The 23,184-nt window shown below is 35.4% G+C and overlaps 1 protein-coding gene and 1 pseudogene across 1 annotated transcript; both read left to right on the plus strand.

Moving 5' to 3' along the window:
* The first annotated feature begins 1,566 nt into the window (after nucleotides 1-1,566).
* Nucleotides 1,567-5,653, plus strand: LOC113582422 (interferon-induced protein 44-like). The gene is given in 7 exon segments (XM_035522731.1): nucleotides 1,567-1,696; nucleotides 3,418-3,507; nucleotides 3,510-3,565; nucleotides 3,867-4,038; nucleotides 5,131-5,231; nucleotides 5,337-5,491; nucleotides 5,638-5,653. Coding segments are annotated over 7 exon segments (720 nt in total).
* Nucleotides 5,654-18,026: 12,373 nt separating this feature from the next.
* LOC118240772 lies at nucleotides 18,027-21,939 on the plus strand (annotated as a pseudogene).
* The last annotated feature ends 1,245 nt before the right edge of the window (nucleotides 21,940-23,184 follow it).

The raw sequence follows: 23,184 nt of genomic DNA on the forward strand, positions 1-23,184 counted from the left end.
CCTTTTGCATTCTTCAGTAGTACTAAAAAACTTTTAAAAGATGATTTTGTGAATAGCTCATCCCTCATCCAATTCAATTATTGTATAAACCATTTTCTCAATTTGTGTGCACTTACACACACGTGCCTGTTCATATCCACTAATATGTTTTAAAGGAAGTTTAGATTAAAAGTTGTGTCTAGATCACCAACAGAATGAAATGACGCAAGTACATATTTTCCCAGCCTGAAAATCTTTCATAGCCTGACTGGCCTATTTTGAGAAAATTCAGTATGCACAATCAAGGCACAATTATATTTCTTTCTATTTCAAACATATATGCCTCATTGAAATGCAATCATAACAGTGAAAATAGTGAAATATAATCCACATGGGATTGTGTCTAAACAGTGCAAAAATGTCCCAAAATGAAAAAGATCATTTAAATGTTTTAAAGTTGCTCAGTCTCTTAAAAAGAAACAATATGCTTGAATTCGTATTTAATGAATGAAATGCTGAATTCATGTTAAAACTGGAAGCAAGCCATCTTGAAATGCAAATCATCTCATAACTATATTGCATTCCACTCATTTTTTTTTTTCCCTAGCAAATAACGATTTTCAAAAAGACAGGGAGTCAACTGGGATTCATGTAGTTTCCTAAATGTTTCCTAATTCTTTGATTATCCAGAATTTCCTACAGCTTGCAAAGAATACATCATATTTAATAAAGCTAACACGGCTTGTTATGGAAGTTTGTTTGAGGGAAAGACTCTTTCTGCTAAAAGTACATTAAATATTTTTGTGAGTATATGCACTGCAAGCTAATGTTTGGACTCATTAAATAAAAGATAAAATATTATTGTCAGGAAGGACCAGGGAGACAGGGAACAAATCGAACCAGATCAAAACACAGAGGGAACGGCTCATGCTCAAGAGCTGGCTCGGGAGACTTAGGGAAAGGAAAGACGGGGTAAATAGGGCAGGTGAAAAGGGAACAAGGTGTTAGGGGCGTGGCCAGCGATCAGAAAGACAGCAATGCAGAACACGGGAGTGTTGGAGGAGTCGAGGAAGAGAATGTGACAATTAGCAACCATGTCTTAAGCGAGTCAACTTTTAGTTTGTGGATAAAAAATTGTTGCAAGCTGCTTGTTGCGTTTTTACAGCACAGACCTATTGACAATTTAGTGTTTATTTAAATGTTCACTGTATGTAAAAAAATAAACAAATAATTACTCCCCAAATTTGCCACTGTTGCTTAGACTGAATTTTGTAAAGCTTTCCTTTAAATATAGACTATGTGGTCTATGTGGTCTATATATAGTCTTGTATACATATGAAGGCCTTTGCTATTATAAGAAGTTGTGAATTGGGATCAGCATTATTCAGGCACACCATATTATTCTTCCTTTTTTGTATAACTAAAATTAAGCTTAAAAACTGTTGTTCCCCAAATATGAGCAACAGTTTAACAGTGAATATGAGTGAAATCAGTAAAGCGATAAACTACTTCACAAGAAAGTGGTCCGTCTTGTTCCCGTCAGTTTATATATTATGTGGTATTTCTGTCTCTGACAGACCTGATGAAATGGTTAAGTTCCTAGAAGATTTTAAAGTCTGTACACAGGAAGTCACAGAGCTTCGCTTCCTTCTGCATGGACCAGTTGGAACAGGGAAATCCAGTACCTTCAACATCATCAAGAATGTTTTTGAAGGACGTTAGTTTGTCAAATGTCTTGCTTCTTCAGAGAATTCTTCAGGCACCAGTCCTTCTCTTCATGTGAGTATAAACTACAGAAGGGAATTCTGACTGAAGAGAAAATAAAAGTTGAATCAATCTTAAGATGAGTCTGAAACTAAAATGTGGAAAACCTGAAATGGTCTGAACTTTCTGTCTGCCTTTTGTATTCTGTTTGACAGGGTTCTGGCTTAATGGTATACCCTGACCTAATGTACTATCATAAGAATTTACTCCATAGAGAAATTAAAAAACTTTTGTAAAATCACTCTGGACAAGAATGATTGCTAAATGCTGTAACTGTAATGTAAATGTAAGCTATTGAAGAAATGAGAGGAACTCATATTTGAGGACATAAAATACTGTCCATATAGACAGCTCATTAGATATTGAGATCTACACAGTGTCAAGGTAAAGGCAGTATAAAGACATCTTATCAAGTGCTTTAGGATGGATGAATCACAGATGAGTTAGATGGATGAATCAGAGATGTGCTACATTAGTTACAAATGAAAGGATTTCAAATGAACAGAATTTAGGAATATGCGTTTTGATTTGCTTTTGAGGAAATTACCGTTGAATGAATGAATTTTAAAGGAACAGAACATAATTTGAATTATTAAAACAGCTGCACTGAGAGTTTGCATGTCTGGTAGTATGTGGTGATAAATTTGACACAATCTAAAGAGCCTTATGGATCTTGTACACTGGTTGATCAAAGACTTATTAGACTTAACTGGCTTTTAAAAGGCCTTATTACAGTAACATGAAGCTTGTTACATTTCTACTTATTATTGTTCCAGCAACATTTCTAGATGATTCTCCTACAATTTTTAAATTACATTAATCAAATTCAAAAGTTTTTCTAATGCACACAGAATTTGTGCTTTTGGCACTGAGTGAGCTTATGGTTTCAACACAATGGCTAATCATAATCAAGTCAGTTTCCCCCCTTAAAGATTAATTATTTTCTGCATTAGCAATAATGTTCAGAAATGTATATATATATATATATATATATATATATATATATATATATATATATATATATATATATATATATACATGTGAGAGAGAAAGAGGAATTTAAAACTGTAGCAAAGTGCTCAATATAAAATATATAAAATCCAAAGATGATTCTAGATGAGTAACTGAAGTAAACTGTAGTAAGACATGTAGAGATATTCTAAATTGTAGTGAAGTAGCCAAAATTTCCAGACAAATTGTTAGGAGGGGATCTACATACAGTGCATAAGGACTACAGGTGAAGGAACCGGTCAAAAAATGATAAAAAAAAGCGCCAAAAAACAGGGAGAACAGGGTAAGGTCAAAAGCGAAACAAAATACCAAAACAGCAAAAAAAAAAAAAAAAAAAAATGAGGGGGAAAAAGTGCTAAGGATTACTTAGTGTGAAGGCTCCAGGCAAACAATACTTCACAAGGTATGACAGAAGGACTAGGTTAATATAGGGAGGTTATGAGGGGTAGACATGTGTGTAGTATTCAGGCGAGGCAGATCAGCATGGTCGTGATGGGTCATGTAGTGATTGACTGATATGAATGGAGCTGCATGAAAAGTCCTGTTTCTCTGGGAACTTTATGTACTTCACTACAATTTTGAATCTGCCCCCCCCCCTCTCTCTCTCTCTCTGTCTCTCTCTCTCTCTCTCTCTCTCTCTCTCTCTCTCTGTCTCTCTCTCAGTAAAAAAATACACCATTGGATGTGAGCACAATGGAGAATTACCTTTTGCCTTCTATGATGTCATGGGCTTGGAAAAGGAGCAAAGGAGGGGGTGTACACTGATGACATCATCAAAGCTGTAAAAGACCACATCAAAAATGACTATGAAGTAAGAACAACTCTGCCTGTGCACGCACACACACAAACATAGAATAAATATATGAGTAAATGAATAAACAAATAGACCTAGATGTAAATAGGATTAGAATCCAATGTAAATGGATTTAAATCCAGCTGTTTGCAGTATTGTTTTCAATGAACAAAAAGAAGATATTAAAACCCTGTAGTCGAATGTGTCGAATGTTACAACTCTCTCAATGTAAAGTTTACAGTATACAGTCCAAATCTTACAACCACAAGAGACATGCTTTATTTTCCTCCCATTTTGCTGTTTTGACTTGTCATTTTAGTTCAAACCTAATTGTCCATTAACTGAAGATAGCAAATATTACATTAGCAAACCCAACCTGAATGATCAAATTCACTGTCTGGTGAGTGTTATACCAGCAGACAAAATTGGTATTATGGATGGTGAAGTCATCAAAAAATTGAAGACAATCCAAGACCAAGCAAGTAAACTGGGTGAGTATTTGTTGTTTCTTTCAGCAAGTGCAATAAATATCTAAAAAAAAAAAAAGTGAAATATGTAAGTAGGTCAGTATGAACCACATCTTCAGTTCATGACTGAAGTTCTGAGCAAGTCCTGCAAAATGTGTACAAATGTGTACTTTTGAACAAATTGTGTTTTGAGTCGTTTTAAAAGAGGGTACTATATACTCTTACTCGAGTATATTTGCGAAGACAAAAAATGTACTTTTGGTCCAATATATTAATCAGTGTTCCTTCTGTTACATTTTAAAATATTTTTTTAATACTTTGTACATTTCCCTACAACCTGTCAACTGTCAGAGGTTTAGTGCAATCCCCAAAGATGATTCAGTAAGTTACTGAACTTACATTTATGAAATGTTGCTCGCAATATATAATTTCCTTTAAGGATTTCTTTGAGGTGTGAAATACCTGCTCTGTCCTAATGTGAATTATTGATATAAATGTAAAGTGTCGTCCGATATCAATAATATTCTAAGAAAACAATGGCTGGTTAGCTTCATATCTATAAACTACAATCAGATGAACTGTACTCATGGCGTGCAGGAATGCCCCACATTGAAGCATATTTTCATGATTTTAAAGATTGTAAAGTATGAAAATACTACAGGTCTAGATTTCAGCCTCATTCAGGATTAATAATAGTGCTTATGTAGCTCATCTGGTAGACCACATAGAGTGACATGCTAGCACCACCGAAGTAAATTCCCAGGGAATACACTTGCTTTTGACTGAAGAATGCATAAGCTTTTTTGATATGAGTGTGTGATAAATGCTGATGTCTTCTTTTGTATATTTGTTTGTGTATTAATAGTCATTAAGATAAATTAGCTAAAATTATCTAAAAAAATTAGATTAAGAAAAATGTAAAATTAGCCAAATGCTGTAAATGTAATTAAGATATGCTGATAACCACACAGAATATAAAAAAGGCCATTCACTTTCTACAAAAAGCGTTTGACTATATTGAGAAATTAGTATTTTCTATAAAACACAAATGGCAATGTACATAAAAAATTACATGATTGGTTGGATCTTTGAATATGTCTACTGGCTGTGCTGCAGGAATCCCACAAAAGCTTTTCATGACAAAAGTGGATAAGGCATGCATACGGACAAAGAAAGATCTGACCATGATCTACCAAAGCAAGAAGATCAAGGAAAAAGTGAGTTGGTTTGCAACTTTGTACATATATGTTTTAGTTTAGTTAGGATAACATGGACTCTTGATATTTTAACTTGGAAAGTAATGACACTGTGTGTGTTACCAGATGACTGAGTGCAGTGATTTACTGGGAATACCAATTAACTGCATCTTCCCTGTGAAGAACTACCATGAGGAGACTGAGATGAATGAGATGATAAACAGCTTGATGCTCAGTGCCTTAATACACACTGTACATTCCGCTAACGACTACGTGAAGAGGTATTCTGACTTTGATATTTCTAAAAGCATGTACAAACATATAGAATGATTCTTCTTTATGATTCATCAGTAGCTAGTGAAAATAACCCAATCCTGTATTTTGTACTAATTCTCTTAAAGTTTATCTTTTCCTCTCGCCCTTCTAGAACCATTAAAGTTTAGCAGGAACAGGACATCTCCTGGTGCAAGGATTTCTAAACCTCTGCATCACAAACCTACATTTAAAAAAGCAAGTTCTTATCACACTCTGTTGTGACAAAATTGACTCTTTCAGCCCTATGTTTTTGCTCTTATGCCAAGAGATCTAATTGTCATAATTCATACATTTTACACTGTTTTCAATTCCCATGTGTATTGGAGAATGGCAGTACCCCCTCTCCATCCTCTTGACTACACTTTCACCTCTAAACAACCCTCAACACTCATCCTGGATTACCATTTATCAGGGCCAGAACTAGTCTTCGACCGGTATATCGGGCAGCCGATTAATCCCAAATTCAGATAGCACTGATGCCTTCTTCCACCATATCATGCCATGTCATTTACTTACGATGTCTTTCTAATATCATTGTGGACTTGCATAGTAAGGTTGTAAATGTTATTAAAGAGTTGATTACCTCATGAATTTAGGTATACTAGGTTGAGGAAACTTATTGAAGTCATGGATGTCTTTGACAAGTTGAATGCAACTAAAATGCTTGCCTCATGTGTCCTAATAACCAAGTTATTCATTTCTAAATAATGTGCTTTGGGAAAATGTAACTGTTTCCTTATATATTGTTGTATGTTATATTACTTTCTTTAATTTTGAAACATGGAAGTTTCAGTGCTCAGGTAAAATTAGTGTGACATTTAAAATTTAATACTGATTAATCAATAAACTTCACATTATTCGCTAACCCTCTGTTTTTGCATTAATACCATTAATATGATTTCATATCAAAATGTCCAGAACAATCTTTGCTTTCTTTCTAATCTCATGTGAAAAAAACCTTTACTCATATGAACCAAACGTTTTTGTGTTTACTACATTTTTTTGTTTAGCATGTTTCCTAAAGTGTTTGGTTCACAAAAATAGTGAAATATATGAATTAGTTAGTATGGAACTTTAGTAAATGTCTAAAATGTGTGTTCATTATGTACAATTGTTTATTGAGTAAAAACCTACTCTACTGGCTAGGATGCATTCTATGAATAAATGACAAAGCACTGTTGAAAGTAGCTTTGGCTAAGAGCATCTGCTAAATGTCGTAAATGTAAATGTACATGCGTAAAAGTGTGTTTTTTCACAGTGCTTTCATCAAATCTTAGAGGGTCAGAGGGAAATGTGACTGAATAATGACTTTATATTAGATTTCAAGCCTCAAAGAATATCAAAATATCAAGCTTCATGTGTGCAAGGGAGAAATGAGCATTACAACAACTATAACCAAAATATGGCAAAAACAGAAGTCTCTGCTGCACAGGACTGTATTCGGTATTGCCAAAACATATCCATTCAACTAAACTATACTATATTGCCTTACTTTCATTAACAAAGTTTAACAATGTAAACATTTACTAATGGACAGTCAATTTTGTCAAACAAAAGTCATGATTGTATTACAGATCAACATTATGAATTTTGCACAGAAGCACAGAAGCTAGCTAGCTAATAGCTGACATCGTGCCTAAATTTAAATCTGTTATAGCGATATCGTTAAATGACATCAATTTAGCCATCAAACGCTTTTATTTTCATAATCTTCTTCATCAGAGGAATCAAACTCCTCAGAAATTTCCAAAATTGCTGCATCTTCAGCAGCTGTAACCTTTTTGCATAACATTTTTAGCTAACTAGCTAGCTAGATGTTGATTGAATGAGTTAGGAAATATTTCAAACATGAAGTGTAAACGCTTAGTGATAAGGATAAGACCTGCGCGGTGAAGACACAAATCACACAGTGAGAGGCAGATGATGTGTATCTTTAACCTATGTCTAATCTCTATATCTAACCTCTCACAGGCCCTTAACTCTTACTATTGACATAACTGAATGGACAGATTCTTCAGATTCAGGAAATGTTTGAACCATATTTCTGTGTTGTATTATTGCAAAGATATTAATAAAAAACTCTGAGAAACATGAAAGCAGATGCGCCAGCATGCACGTCAATCATATTGGGTTAAAATTGGTCCTTGTGGAAAGTATGCTTTAACACACAGCTTCACATGCCTGTTAATAATGCATGTCTAAAACTTGCTTGTTCAAAAGTGGTAATGGATTTTAACTGTGATGGAAAATATTATTCGATCATGTATTATCATGTGATTCATATGTAATGATTCATATATAATCATGTTAATCTTTTCATTATATAATCCTATATGAATAGTTTAGTCTGCACACTCTGTCTCTGTATATTGTGTGACCAAAGCGACTGTTGGAATGTTGCTTCGTGACCTGCATGTGTCGTAAAGAGGGATTAGGCTTATCTTATCTTGCAAACTGTGTCTGTCCTGGTGAGTGCTCTGGTACTGCAGGAATGTTCATCGCCATAAGGAGCAGGGAATGCGTAAACAGATTACAGAGCATCCCTCTCTGGGGGTGAAGTTTAGGTATAAGGAGCAGAGCCAGTCTACCCCTTTAGAGCTTTTGCTTCAGAGCATTAGCTCTCACACAACTGTTCTATTTTCTTTATTAAATTACTCTTTTAATCACATCTGACTTGCTGTTTATTCAAATTTCCACCACATAACTTACACAAGATGGAAGAACTATCCATAGCTATCTCAAGGACACTAAGGCCATCTTTATGTGATTTTTATTCACAAAATTATTCATCTGCTGGAGCCATCTAGTTTTCTGTCAGAGGTTCTCTGTGCCACCTGGTGACAGAGAATGAGAAAATGAGAAGTGTTGTACTCTCTCTGTAGGTGTATTCATACAAATTAATCACTAGGTTTAATTTTGTATTCCCTATGATTTCAAACTCTGTAACAAGCTCAAGAAAGGTCTAGTCAGCTGAATATATCCTTTGAATTACATTATTTGGCTTGTAAATTATGCTTGCAAACTTATTTTGCGTCTCTTGTTCCTTTTCTCTCACATTTATTGCTGTCGGAAAAGGTAACCATTTCTAAAAATGAACCTTTTAAATGAAAATACATTATTTGTACTTTTCAAGTTAAGGTACGAAATAAATTAAAGGATCATAGTTTTTGATTATGTGCTCCTAGAGATCCGTAGGTGTCACAGACGGCTCGTGGTTCAGCCGTGCAGTGGGAGTCCACTGTCTGTCTTGTTAGTATTCATTGTCTTGTTGTCAGTGCCCACCTGTCAGTGTTTAATGTTTGTGTGCGTCTAAACTGCTGTCGGTGTGTGCGGCCTTGTCGGTCATTGTTGTTGCTTTTATTTGTGCTTGTGTTCACATCGTTCATGTTCGTTAGCTATAACCGTCTATTACCGCCGAGGGAGTCTGTGCGTCCTGCTCCTTGGTCTGCGGTACTCGGGCCGTTACAGTAGGTTACAATGCCTTCATGGACTTTATTTTTATTCCAAAAATTATGTTATGTGAACCAGAATCGAGGACCATGAGGTATGAAAATATGCAAGAAGTGTCTTATTTTTATTTTGTTTTCATTCATCTTTGCAGTGAGCCTCCCTGGACAGCTTCTACAGTAAATCCTTTAGTTTGAAAAGGAAATAAATATGAAAGACTAACATTGAGTGGTAAGGAGGCGGACACATGTGCGGAGAAGAGCGAGATTTAATAGGGGCAAATCCAGAATCAGAGTCGCAGTCCAGGGTCATAGAGCCAACATCTAGAGTACGGGGATACATGAATAACAAGACAAGGACTAGGATACACAAAAGCTAGGAAGCACAAAACAAAAGTACACGAAGGCAAACGGGAAGCAGGCTATAACAAAGACTAGGGAACACGGAGGCTAAGATAACACAAAGGCACGGAATACAAACTTACGGCCTTTGCAAAAACATCAAAACAACCAAACACATAAATGCAATGAAGCCTAACAATGAAAAGCAAAAACACGGGGATCAAGACAGGGTTTAAATACAAGAACCAAAAGGTAGAAATGAGGGACATTTCTAAGCAAGCAAATGAGGGGAGGAGAAAATGAAACTAAGGCATGGAACCAAAACACACAAGACAGGGGAACCACGGAAGCTGGAAGCTGGGAGGGACTACTCATGAGATAAATGAGATAAATTAAACATTATTCCAGATGTTCTGCAATCAAAATAACCATCTTATGGATGCCACAGGTTGGGCTGGACACTCTGCCCAGCCTTCCTCAATCCATTTTTTTTAGGTTCAGGTGACACTTTTATCCAAAATGACTCAGTACAAGTTGAGCATCAAGGGTGTTGCTGAGGGGACCAACAGTGGCAGGACTTGAACCAGCAACCTCCCAATTACAAATGAAGTACCTTAACCACTGAGCTACCACTGCCCTTTGGCATTGACAGGACTTGAGTTTTGTGATATTCCAACAAAAAGGCACTGGGAATATGTCTGTTTGTTGCCTGGTCCACTTCATTGTTCATGTCATCCTCTTCCTCCTGCCCCTCTTCTTCTATTTCTCACGTTCACTCACTGCCTCCGTGTTTGCAAAATTCTCATAAAAAAGATGAGCTGACCTGAGGTTTATTTGTAGTGCTAAGAACATAGACTGGTGTTCGGTTACTGTGTAAGTGTATTCAGGTGTGTGCAGGTGTTGTCCATTTCAGGTATGGTTTGCTTTTTGAATTAAATTGTTTTCCTAATGACTGTTCCTAATGGTTCTTGAACAAAACAGTATATAGGATACTACATAAGTGTGTAGGAAAACGGTCAGTACTGAAGAAATATTTGTACTTCTGGTGCCTTTGTTTAAGGCATGGCTACAATGCTTAAGGTTTTGATGTTTTTGTCTAAGCATTAACTTTCTGTGTGTAATAAACTGGCAAAAAAAGTTTTACAATAAATATTTATGACTTATTAATACATTACACTATCTATCTATTTATCTATCTATCTATATATAAAAACATACTTATAAAATGTACAATGTATGATTTTTCCTTATATTTGGCCTCCATCTTCAGTGTTCAGCAATAGTCTGAAAACATAGAGAGGATACACTTTCCTCTGTACTGCTTTTCCATACAATAAAAAAATACCATGCAAATAGACTGAAAAAAAATAAGTGTAAAGCAATATCACACTCTGTGAGCTCAGTAGATTTGGGGGTCTTCTCTATATCTATGATCTCTTAGTTAAAAACAGAGCTATTTATTCAGTCTGATTCCTATAAAAATTTCACTTTCATTCCACCTCATAGACTTTAAGGGCAAACTGCACTGCTCAATTCCCCAAATCCTACTCGTACTACTCCTTATTATTATTATTATTATTATTATTATTATTATTATTATTATTATTATTATTATTATTATTGCCATTATTATTATTAATAAATATCAATTTAATAGTGTAATATTAACCAAGGCTTGTCCACCTAGATACAATCAGCATCCAGGACTTTCTTTGTCAGCTTCTCAAAAACACATCAGCAAGTTCTCCCTGACTGTCTAAGACACACCTATTTATTTGTGTTAATATAACTGAACCCGAAAACAGAATGCACGTTTAAATACAGAGAGACAGAGTTGCAGAGAACAAGAGCAGAACTACTCACCTAATCCCTTTATATCATACTTCTTATTGAGGTAAGATAGAGATATGGTGCAGGACAGGAAAATTTAGTAGGCAAGGTTTGACTTTTAAAAATGGCTTATACTAGCAATGCTTAGCATTTTAAACACTGCCTGTACAAGCACTGTAAGCTTGTTAAGTTTAGCTACCTGATAAGCCTAGAAGATTTAAATTTAGCTTTTTTTCTGTGGTTAAGGAATTCTGCCAGAATGGCACATGACACAGTACATCACCCTGATACTCAGCTAATGCTACTTAGACACGCTGCCCATATTTGAAATTATGTACTTCCATAGTACACTTAACCCTTTCTTGGTATGACTGAGCAATTAGTATGTTCACACTGCAATGCTCTCTGTGATCTCAGTAGAATTGGGGTCTCCTCTATATCTGTGATCTCTTAAATAACAACAGAGCCATTTCTTTAGTCTGATTCCTATGAAATTTCACTTTCATTTTTCATGGATTTTAAGGGCAAACTGCACTAATAATTCAATAAATCCTACTACTCCTCCTACTACTACCACTAATACTACTACTGCTAATTATTAGTATTATTAATAAAGATCATTTTAATAGAGTAATAATTAGTCAAAGCTTGTCTACCTAAAGACAATCTGTGTTCAGGACTTTCTTTTTTAGTTTCTGAGAAACTGATTCCATTCCTAGCATTTATTGCCACCTGAGCAAGTTCATGCAGATTGTATAGGACACACCTATTTGTTTGCTCTATGCATATGCCCAAGACAAACCCCCTCAGTGCATAGGTTACTTTGAGGTACATTTATTGTGGCAAAACAATGAGTCAAAAGATTAAATCTATGTGTTCAAAGGAAATGTGGAAGCATTAATAGGCAGAAAGGCATTTTTTGACCTAAAGTTACTGAATTCCGGAGACATTGTACAGGCTGTAAACCAGGCTAGTGATCGGTTTGCGAAGATATTACAAGACTTTGAATCACTGTTTGAGGCCTTGGGAAGGTAAGAGGGTACTGTCACAAAATAACAGTAGATAAGAAAATTAAACCTGTAGCTCAAAGTTTGAAACATTTGCCATTCCCAATGATGGAAGCTGTAAATCAGGAACTGGATAAACTGTTGGAATACAGAATAATTGAGGAAGTAAATGAAGGATCAGAGTGGGTTTCTAACATTTTTCTTATCTCAAAGAAGGATACAAAAGGGATAATACTATGTGCAGACCTGAGAGAACCAAATAAATCTGTGATTAGGGAAAGATACCAGGTACCAACTATAGACACCATTTTACAAGCAATGCAAGGAGCAAAGGTGTTTGCTAAACTGGATGCACAGAAGGGATTTTGGCAAATTTCATAACATCCAGAGGTTGCTATGATTTCTGAAAGGTTCCCTTTAGCTTGCCCAGTGCACCAGAGGCATATCAGAAGGCATTGGACTTAATATTGTGTGGAATGCCAGTCTGGTATATAGATGATGTAGTTGTGTATGCAGTAAGTGAAGCTGAGTTGGAAGAGAGACTTAGAAAAGTCTTTCAGAGATGTCAGAGATGTCAGTCACGGATGACATTGATTACATTGAACCATATATTGAAAGAATGCTTTATGCTGCTTTACACGATGTCTCTGTCCTCACATTACAAGGACTGGCAGAGGAGACCTCTAAGGATGATATTCTGCAAAGGCTGATGTCAATTCTCAAGTCAGGCATCTGCAAAGATGAACTATCAGTTCACAGTGGATTTATATTGCTAGGACACACAATTGTGTTACCTGATACAACAAGGAAACAAGCACTGATGGTAGCTCATGAGACACATCAAGGTGTGATTTACACCAAAGGCCTTAGGAGTAAATACTACTTTACACCTTAGGAGTAAATACTACTTTACACCTTAGGAGTAAATACTACTGGCCAAACATATATATGGATATTGAAAGGCTAATTTGTAACTGTGCAGCATGTGTCTTGAATCAACAACTTTATGAGGACCAACCTCTCCAACCACTTGAACTACCACCTAGACCTTGGACTAAGTTAGGCATAGACCTAGTAGGCCCAGTTCAAAACCAATCTGTACTGACTGTAATTGACTACTATACATTTTATCCAGACACAGCTGTTTTATCTGATGTATCATAAAAAAACAGTTATCAAAGAACTGAAGTGTATTTTTGAGAGATTTGTATATCCAAATGAAGTTGTTACAGACAACAGTAAACAATTTGTTGGACATTCTTTTGAGTCATTCCTGGAACTGCATGGGATAAAGCACATCCGTGCTTCACCTTACTATCCCAAGAGTAATGGTAAGATAGAGAGATTTCACACATATCTCAAGAAGGCCTTCAGAGCAGCTTAATGTGAAGGAAAACACTGGAGAGAGGAACTACCTCACTACACCACATCGAGCATCAGGAGAGACCCCGACTTACGTTATCTTTGGAAGGGATATTCATACAAAACTACCAGACGTGCAGGAGGAGAACAAACCACCAGGCATGAGGGAGGAGAACAGAATATTAAAAGACATTGAGTCATCACAGAGAGTACAAAGAAAAAATTAAACAGTGTGCACATGAAATAAATTGTGCAAAAGAACATGATTTTAAAACTGGAGATATTGATTATGTTGCAAACATGTTCAGTGGAAAATTGGAACCTATCTACAAGGATAGACATTATGTAGTGCTTAGACCAACCTCTTTTGAACTTGTGAACACAGAAGATGGAAAACTGGTTATTCGTAATGTTAAACACCTTAGACACACTCCACTAACAGCAGAATTGCAGGTACCGAATTCTGATGTTGTAGAGGAACCAGTACCAGAAACAAGTCCAGAATGTTAGGTGATGAAGATGATTTGGCACCCTCTCCAACATCTGAACAGACTCAGATCACAACCAGAAGTGATAGACTGATAAAGTAACCAACTTGTTTCACAGATATGATAATTTAATAAATGGTTATACAGGTTCAGAAACAGGAAGCGAGTTCCCAGATTTAAGTTTATGGGGAAAGGGATTTTTGTGATTGAAATTACCCAGCTCTTGTTTTATGTTGGATAGGTTGTCTCGCTAAACAAAGGAAGGGATGTAGTATAGTTATGTTATTGCGAGAGTTATGAGAAAGAGAGAGAGAGAAAGAGAGAGAGAAAAGAGTTGGCCACAAGACAACAGTTCCTACATGTTGCTAATAAATCAAGTAAATGAAACTAGATGGTCTGCTTGTTTATATAACAACACACCAGTTTCAAATGTGTAGGAAAGTGTTTATAAAATTAAAATGATGTATCTAGAATTATGTTGCTAAATGGCTGAAGGAGTTGAATAGCATGTAAATGTAAATGTAAATGAATAGCAGTAAAAAAATGTTATACAAAGTTGTACTTCATAAATAGTTATGTAAACACTGTTATGAAATAACAGTGCTCATTTAAGCACAAAACTCAAGCATTGAAAAAGATAAATGATTTTGGCATTGCATTGATTTATTATGAAAAGAAAAATGAAAAGCCAACTAATTCATTGGGGTTTGTGGTCAAAAAGTACATTTAATTTGACTAAATTATCATAAATAGATTGTTAATGAGTTCAAAAATAAAAGGTATATCTATTTAATAAAAGTACAAATTAAAAGTGTCCAAAATTGTCAGTAAGTAAAGAATGAATACTCAAAAATGGCACTTATACACAGTCTTGGAGTACATATACATACTCTGTTACTATCCTCCTCTGAATACTGTAAGTGTTGAACAAATATGATAAACTTCTATATAGTAGTGTATATATTATGGAAGGCTATTCAGGAAATGTGGATATATTGAATGAAACTGAAAATATAAAATGAACCCTTAATTCATTTAATGAAAACCTGAGAATATTGAATGAAAGCAGAATATATGGAATGAAAACATGAGAATATTAAATGAAGCCCAAATATATAGAATAAAAAACGAATCATGAATTGAAACATGCATATATAGAATGAAGAGAGGTTGCCAAGTGGTTTTAATTCTTCATATGGGAAATATTTTTTGTTAACCCGTTCCTTCTTTTCCCAATAGAATTCATTACTGTTTTGGTTAATAAATGAGTGGAAAGTAATAGAAATATCACTCTCACATGTCAAGTGAATACAGAAAATGTAAAGGCAACATGGATGAAGAATGACCAGAGACTATATTGTGTGGAAGGCAAGCACTTCATAACAATCAAAGATCAAAAACATAGCCTGACAATTGTGAACACTGATGAAGCAGACTAGGGGAATTATACCCTAAACCTGGAGAACCGATCAGGTAGTGCCTCATGCACTGCCAAGGTTACTCTTGGTATGTAAAAATCTTTTTCAGTAACTTTTTGCAGTCTCTTTGAAATAAAACTTGTTTCTAATAGTTTGAGATTCAAAAGCACTTAAATAATATATTAAGGTTGCTTAATTAAAAACGAAAGTAGAAGACAAAAACACGACACACAAGTATGAACAAGTAACAAGTATAAAGACATTGACAGGGGTAGATGTAGACAGTCAAAGGTTATAATGTGATCACAAACGTAGTCACCAAAGAAGCACAATGTGGTCACAGTAACAGACAGTTATTGGGTTAAGACTAGCAGCAGGGTATTTATACACACACACTAACAGGTAAAGGAAGTAAACATAGGTGAAGCGGATAACATCGCTAACAGGGAGTGTGGCAACATGCGAAAAAATAAAATAAACAAAGCGCACATGGAGACATGCTGACAGAAAGGAAATCAAACAATGCAATGTGGAATTGATGGGGGGGCATGACAGATTATTCAGTAATAATGGATGTAGAGTGAGGTCTACTGGAGTTTATTACTGTTTGTTACTAAGCAAATGTGTCTTTTGTCTATAGAGAGAGAGAGAGAGAGAGAGAGTGTATTTCAGTTTTCCTTCATTAAAAGATCTTACACCATTTTCTTACAGCACTCAACCAATGGAGGACAATACCAAAAAAGTAAGTCCACATCACTGCATGTGCATTAAGGAGTAAATATCCCCTTAAAGTAATAGATGGATGTACTGTTGACATTTGATGGTTGAAACTTCTCAATAAAAATGAGATGTTCTTTGAAGTCATGGATAATCCATACATCGTTAGTGATTTAGTTATTGACCCCTGGACCACTGCTGATCAGATATTATTGGTTTGGGAAACTGTCTTGGCAGTGGCATGGTTCTGGGTGTTGTGCTGAAACAACAGTATCAGGCAGCACAGTTCTGCTGTTTTTTTTATGCATGGCAATGTTACGAAAAGTATTTATAGATTTGAGTAGAATGGGGGGAATGCCTTCTTCTCTCTTCAGCAGTACTAAAACACTTTTAAAAGATGAATTTTTGAATCAAATATCCGTCATCCATTGCAATTACTGTATACATCGTTTTCTGACTTTATATGTGCTGATGCACATGGGCCTGTTCGTATCTACTGATCTGTTTTAAAACAAGTTTATATTAGAAGTTGTGACTAGATCATCAACAGAATGAAGTGACTCAGAATGAAGCAAGAACATATTTTCCCAGTCTGAAAACTTTTCACAGCCTTATTTCACAGGCTTATTATGAAAAAATACAATACTGAAAATGCAATATGCACATGACATTACTTTTCATTAACAACCTGCAGAATAAGTGTCAGAATGAAAAGGAAAGCCTCAGTTAGATTTTCATATCACTTGGCCTTTTTTTTTCTGAAAATACATGGGGCTTAGCATTTAAAAACAAAACAAAACAAAAAACATCTGGACTCATGTCAGAATTGACTACAATTCCTCCTTGAAATGTAAACAAGGCAAAAATGTGTGAAAATGAAGAAGATCCATTGTACTGATTTAAAATTGCTCAGTCTCTTAACAGAAAAACAATATGTATGAATTTGTATTTAATGAATTAAATTCTATATTCATATTAAAACTGAAAGTAACCACCTTGACATTCAAATCATCTCACAACTATATTGAATATTTCTAACAAATCACAATATCTAAAAAGACAGGGATTCAACTGGGATTCATGCAGTTTGCTCAATGTTTCATAAATCTCTTATTATCCAGAATATTATACAACTAAAAAAATTATACAGCTTGCAAAGAATACATCTTATTTAATAAAGCTAATGTGGCTTGTTTTAGAGGTTTGTTTAGGGGACAGACTCTCTGGACAGTATAGCCAGAACATTTTTGCTAAAGGTGCATTAAATATTTGTTTTGAGCATATGCATTACAAGGTAATGTTTGGTAAGCTAAAGATAAAATGTTATTGTCAGGAAGGACCAGGGAGACAGTGATTAACAGTGCAGTGCACTGCAATATAGATTGCATAATCTTTAACAAAAAAATCCAAAGGGCTAGATAAACTCAGAGTTGGAGCGAATCACAACTGATGAAAACACCGAGAGAATAGTTCAGACTTAAGCTGGCTCAGGAGACTTAGGCACAGGGAAGACATGGTTTAAATAGGGCAGGTAAAAAGGGAACAAGTCAGGGGCGTGGCCAGTGATCAGAAAGACGGGAGTGTGGGAGGAGTCAAGGCAGACTATTTAAACCATGTCTTAAGCTATTTTTTGTTTGTGAAAAAAAAACTGTTGTAAGATGTTTGTTGTGTTTTCACAGCATAGGTTAGACCTGTTGACATAATATTTCTTCTTTTTTGTTGAACTAAAATTAACCTTAAAAACTATTGTTGCCCAAATATGAGCAACAGTTTAACAGTGAATATGAGTGAAATCAGTAAAGCGATAAACTGCTTCACAAGAAAGTGGTCCGTCTTGTTCCCGTCAGTTTATATATTATGTGGTATTTCTGTCTCTGACAGACCTGATGAAATGGTTAAGTTCCTAGAAGATTTTAAAGTCTGTACACAAGAAGTCACAGAGCTTCGCTTCCTTCTGCATGGACCAGTTGGAGCAGGGAAATCCAGTACCTTCAACATCATCAAGAATGTTTTTGAAGGACGTCAGTTTGTCAAATGTCTTGCGTCTTCAGAGAATTCTTCAGGCACCAGTCCTTCTCTTCATGTGAGTATAAACTACAGAAGGGAATTCTGACTGATGAGAAAATAAAAGTTGAATCAATCTTAAGATGAGTCTGAAACTAAAATGTGGAAAACTTGAAAGGGTCTCAACTTTCTGTCTGCCTTTTGTATTCTGTTTGACAGGCTTAAGGGTATTCTCTTGACCAATGTACTAACACAAGAATTTATTCAAGAGCATTTGCTAAATGCTGTACATGTAATGTAAATGTAACCTATTTAAGAACCGAAAGAAACTTGTATTTGATGATGCAACATGTTGCCTATGTAGACATCTCTCTAGATATTGAGACCTACTCACTGTCAAAGTAAAGGCAGCATAAAGACATCTTAACAAGTGCTCTAGCATGGATGAATCAGAGATGAGTTTATGTGCTACATTAATTATGAAATGAATTGATGGCAAATTAACAGATTTATTTAGGAATATACTTTTTGATTTGCTTTTGAGAAAATTACAGTTGGATGAGTTAACTTTAAAGGAACAGATCATGATTTTAATTACTTAAAACAGCTGCACTGAGAGTTTGCATATCTGCTAGTATGTGTGTGATATGAATTTGATGCAATCTAAAGAGCCTTATAGTTCTTGTACACTGGTTGATCAAAGACTTACTAGAGTTAAATGACGTTTAAAAGACCTTAATACACCAACATGAAGTTTGTTAAATGTTTAGTTATTATAGTTCCAGCAACAACTCTCCCATTACACTTTTTAATGTGCATTTATCAAATTCACAAGTTGTCTAATGCACACAGAATTTCTCCTTTTTCCAGATTGAACTTCAACACAGTCGCTAATCATAATAATCAGTTTTCCTCTTTAAAGACTAATTATTTTCAGCAGACATTAGTGATAATGTTCAGAAACTAACCTTTCAAGTTAGTACCCTTTCTAGAACATATTATTTTTCTAGAAAAGGCATTATTCAAAATTGTAAAGTACACAGAGTATCCAGAGAAACAATGTTTCAGACACAGGTTCTTCATCACCTGTGTAAGCGAAGTACTTCTCTTACTAATAGTACACTACAGTTAGTCACCTAGAACGTTCTTCAGATTTCTAATTATATATATATATATATATATATATATATATATATATATATATGTATATTATCAGGAAAACTGATTACACACACACACACACACACACACACACACACACACACACACACACACACACACACACACACACACACTGCAGCGAGGTGAGTAATTGCAGTGTACTGTAGTAAGATGTTTAAAGATATTAAAAACTGTAGTGAAGTACACGAAGGTTCCAGTAATGCATAAGGACAACAGGAGAAGAAACAGGAAAAAAGATGCAAAAAGCTAAAAAAAAACAGGGAGAACAGGTCAAATGGGAGATGAGAGAGAAGAGATACAAAAAAACCCAAAGACAAAAACAGCAAAGAAAAAAAAAACAGGAACTGGAGGCAACAGAAGTGCTAAGGATTACTTAGTGTGAAGGCTCCAGGCAAACAATACTTCACAAGGTATGACAGAAGGACTAGGTTAATATAGGGAGGTTATGAGGGGTAGACATGTGTGTAGTATTCAGGCGAGGCAGATCAGCATGGTCGTGATGGGTCATGTAGTGATTGACTGATATGAATGGAGCTGCATGAAAAGTCCTGTTTCTCTGGGAACTTTATGTACTTCACTACAATTTTGAATCTGCCCCCCCCCCCTCTCTCTCTCTCTCTCTCTCTCTCTCTCTCTCTCTGTCTCTCTCTCTCTCTGTCTCTCTCTCAGTAAAAAAATACACCATTGGATGTGAGCACAATGGAGAATTACCTTTTGCCTTCTATGATGTCATGGGCTTGGAAAAGGAGCAAAGGAGGGGGTGTACACTGATGACATCATCAAAGCTGTAAAAGACCACATCAAAAATGACTATGAAGTAAGAACAACTCTGCCTGTGCATGCACACACACAAACATAAAATAAATATATGAGTAAATGAATAAACAAACAAATACACCTAGATGTAAATAGGTTTATAATAAAATGTAAATAGATGTAAAATCCAATTGTTTTCTACTGAACAAAAATAAGATATTTAAACCCTGTAATCTCTCTCAATGTTTACAGTATACAGTCCAAATCTTACAAGCACAAGAGACATGCTTTATCTTCCTCTCATTTTGCTGTTTTGACTTGTCATTTTAATTCAAACGTAATTATCCAACAACTGAAGACAGCAAATGTTACGTCAGCAAACCCAGCCTGAATGACCAGATTCACTGTCTAGTGAGTGTTATACCAGCAGACAAAATTGGTATTATGGATGGTGAAGTCATCAGAAAATTGAAGATAATCCGAGACCAAGCAAGTAAATTGGGTGAGTAATTGTTGTTTCATTCAACAAGTGCAATATATATATATATATATATATATATATATATATATATATATATATATATATATATATATATATATATGAACCATATCTTCAGTTCATGACTGTAGTTCTAAAAAATGCCTCTGCAAAATGTGTACAAAGAGTAAAGTACACTCCTTATGGATGCATATAAGAGTCAGGAAACAGCAAAAAAAAGTTGGGGATGACTTCATCAAAATAGAGCTATTCATTCTCACACAGCTCGGTTTTTGGCACATTTATATGTCAAGTACAGCTTGGCCAAGCTGTTGTCAAACCATGAGGTTTAGTACAGGCATACTTTGTACCAGACCCAGGGCTCCAAAAGGTTTGTGATTATAATAGTATGAAAATACTACAGTTCTAGATTTCTGTCTCATTCAGGATTAATAATGGTACTCATGTATCTTACCTGGTAGAGCAAAGTGCTATCACCACCAAAATCACTTCCCAGAGAATACACTTGCTCTCGACTGAAGATGTGGACATGATAATTGCTGAAGTTTTCTTTTGTATACTTTTGCCATTTGTGTTTTTGTTGCCAAAGGAGAAGTGTTAAGATTAAGTTCCTAATTAGCTAAATGTTGTAAATGTAATTAAGATATGCTTAAACACACAACCACACAAAATATCAAAACAAAAATGCCATTTAGCCTCCCACAGAAAATGTTTGACTATATTAAGAGATGAGTATTTTCAATGAAACACAAATGGCAGAGTGCAAATACTCATGAGACAAAAATAAAAATCACATGTAATTGGTTGGATCTTTGGATATCTCTACTGGCTGTGCTGCAGGAATCCCACAAAAGCTTTTCATGACAAAAGTGGATAAGGCATGCATACGGACAAAGAAAGATCTGACCATGATCTACCAAAGCAAGAAGATCAAGGAAAAAGTGAGTTGGTTTGCAACTTTGTACATATATGTTTTAGTTTAGTTAGGATAACATGGACTCTTGATATTTTAACTTGGAAAGTAATGGCACTGTGTGTGTTACCAGATGACTGAGTGCAGTGATTTACTGGGAATACCAATTAACTGCATCTTCCCTGTGAAGAACTACCATGAGGAGACTGAGATGAATGAGATGATAAACAGCTTGATGCTCAGTGCCTTAATACACACTGTACATTCCGCTAACGACTACGTGAAGAGGTATTCTGACTTTGATATTTCTAAAAGCATGTACAAACATATAGAATGATTCTTCTTTATGATTCATCAGTAGCTAGTGAAAATAACCCAATCCTGTATTTTGTACTAATTCTCTTAAAGTTTATCTTTTCCTCTCACCCTTCTAGAACCATCAAAGTTTAGCAGGAACAGGACATCCCCCGATGCAAGGATGTCTAACCCTCAACATCATAAACATAAATTAACAACCAAATTCTTATCACCCTATGCTGTGACCATTCGACTCTTTCTGCCCCAGGGTTTAGCTCTTCCTCCAGGACATATAAGTGTTATAATTTGAGATTCCCAGGTGTACTGGAGAACAGCAGATCCCCTCCCCATCCTCAATACCCATCCTGGATGACCAGTTATCAGGGCCAGAACTACTGGTTGACCGATAGATCAGCCAGCCGATTATTGTCATTTTGAGATAATCGGCTAATCAGGCCAATTAATGCTATTGTGAGATCATTTTGAGATAATTGCCTTATGCCTACATTCATGTAGCAGATAACCCCGTCTGCTAATGGAATATTTAACTTGTTGGCTTATGTTAACATAACTCTGAAAGATAGCATAAACAATATCAACTTTCCAACATTTTGGCCAACAAACCTTATGATTTTCTAGCTAACATACAGTTTCTGCACATGTATATGTGTGTTTGCGTGTGTGTGCTTAGTCTCTCTCACTCTGCATGTACACCAACTTGGAACAATTATCTTAACTCTATGAGGGGAAGAATATCTGCTCTATCACATTATTGTCACATCTAGTCAGTTGTTAGATGATATGAGCAGTTTGTGCAGTTTTTTTGTGTGTGTTATGACTTCAATGGATTGAAGTTATTCATTTACAAACCATTTACAAATTACCATATGCAATAAAAAGAAAATAGTGTCCAGGTTATAGCTCACACCACAAATATTAAAGGTTTGTTGAAAAGGAATTTTAGACAATTGAAAGCATGTAAAATATGAGCAAGGTTGGCATTGCACCTAATGTCTATCTAGGTGTCAAAGCTAAATTTTGGGAGCATGTTGCATGTTGCATGTAAATGCATAAAAGTTCTACTTACTGCCTACATAGCACGATTAAACATTATCCGAAATGTTTTGTAATTCGCAACTTATATATTCAACAAATTTGTGCTGTGAAACTAGCTAGCTAGTGCATAATTTAAAATCCACATACACTGAATTTCATTTCTAGCTTCTACAGTGTAACTGCTAGCAAGCTAGCTCACTGTCTAGCTAATTTAGTCATTTAAAAAACAGTTAAGATAGCTAGCTAGCTGGTTTTCAGACTCTCAAGTTTAATAAAAGGAAATATGACCTACCAAGAGCTGGTACTGAGGACAATGTAAGAGTAGGTCCTGACCACCCTGGG

This window comes from Electrophorus electricus, chromosome 25 (genome assembly GCF_013358815.1).
Source record: "Electrophorus electricus isolate fEleEle1 chromosome 25, fEleEle1.pri, whole genome shotgun sequence".
NCBI lineage: Eukaryota > Metazoa > Chordata > Actinopteri > Gymnotiformes > Gymnotidae > Electrophorus > Electrophorus electricus.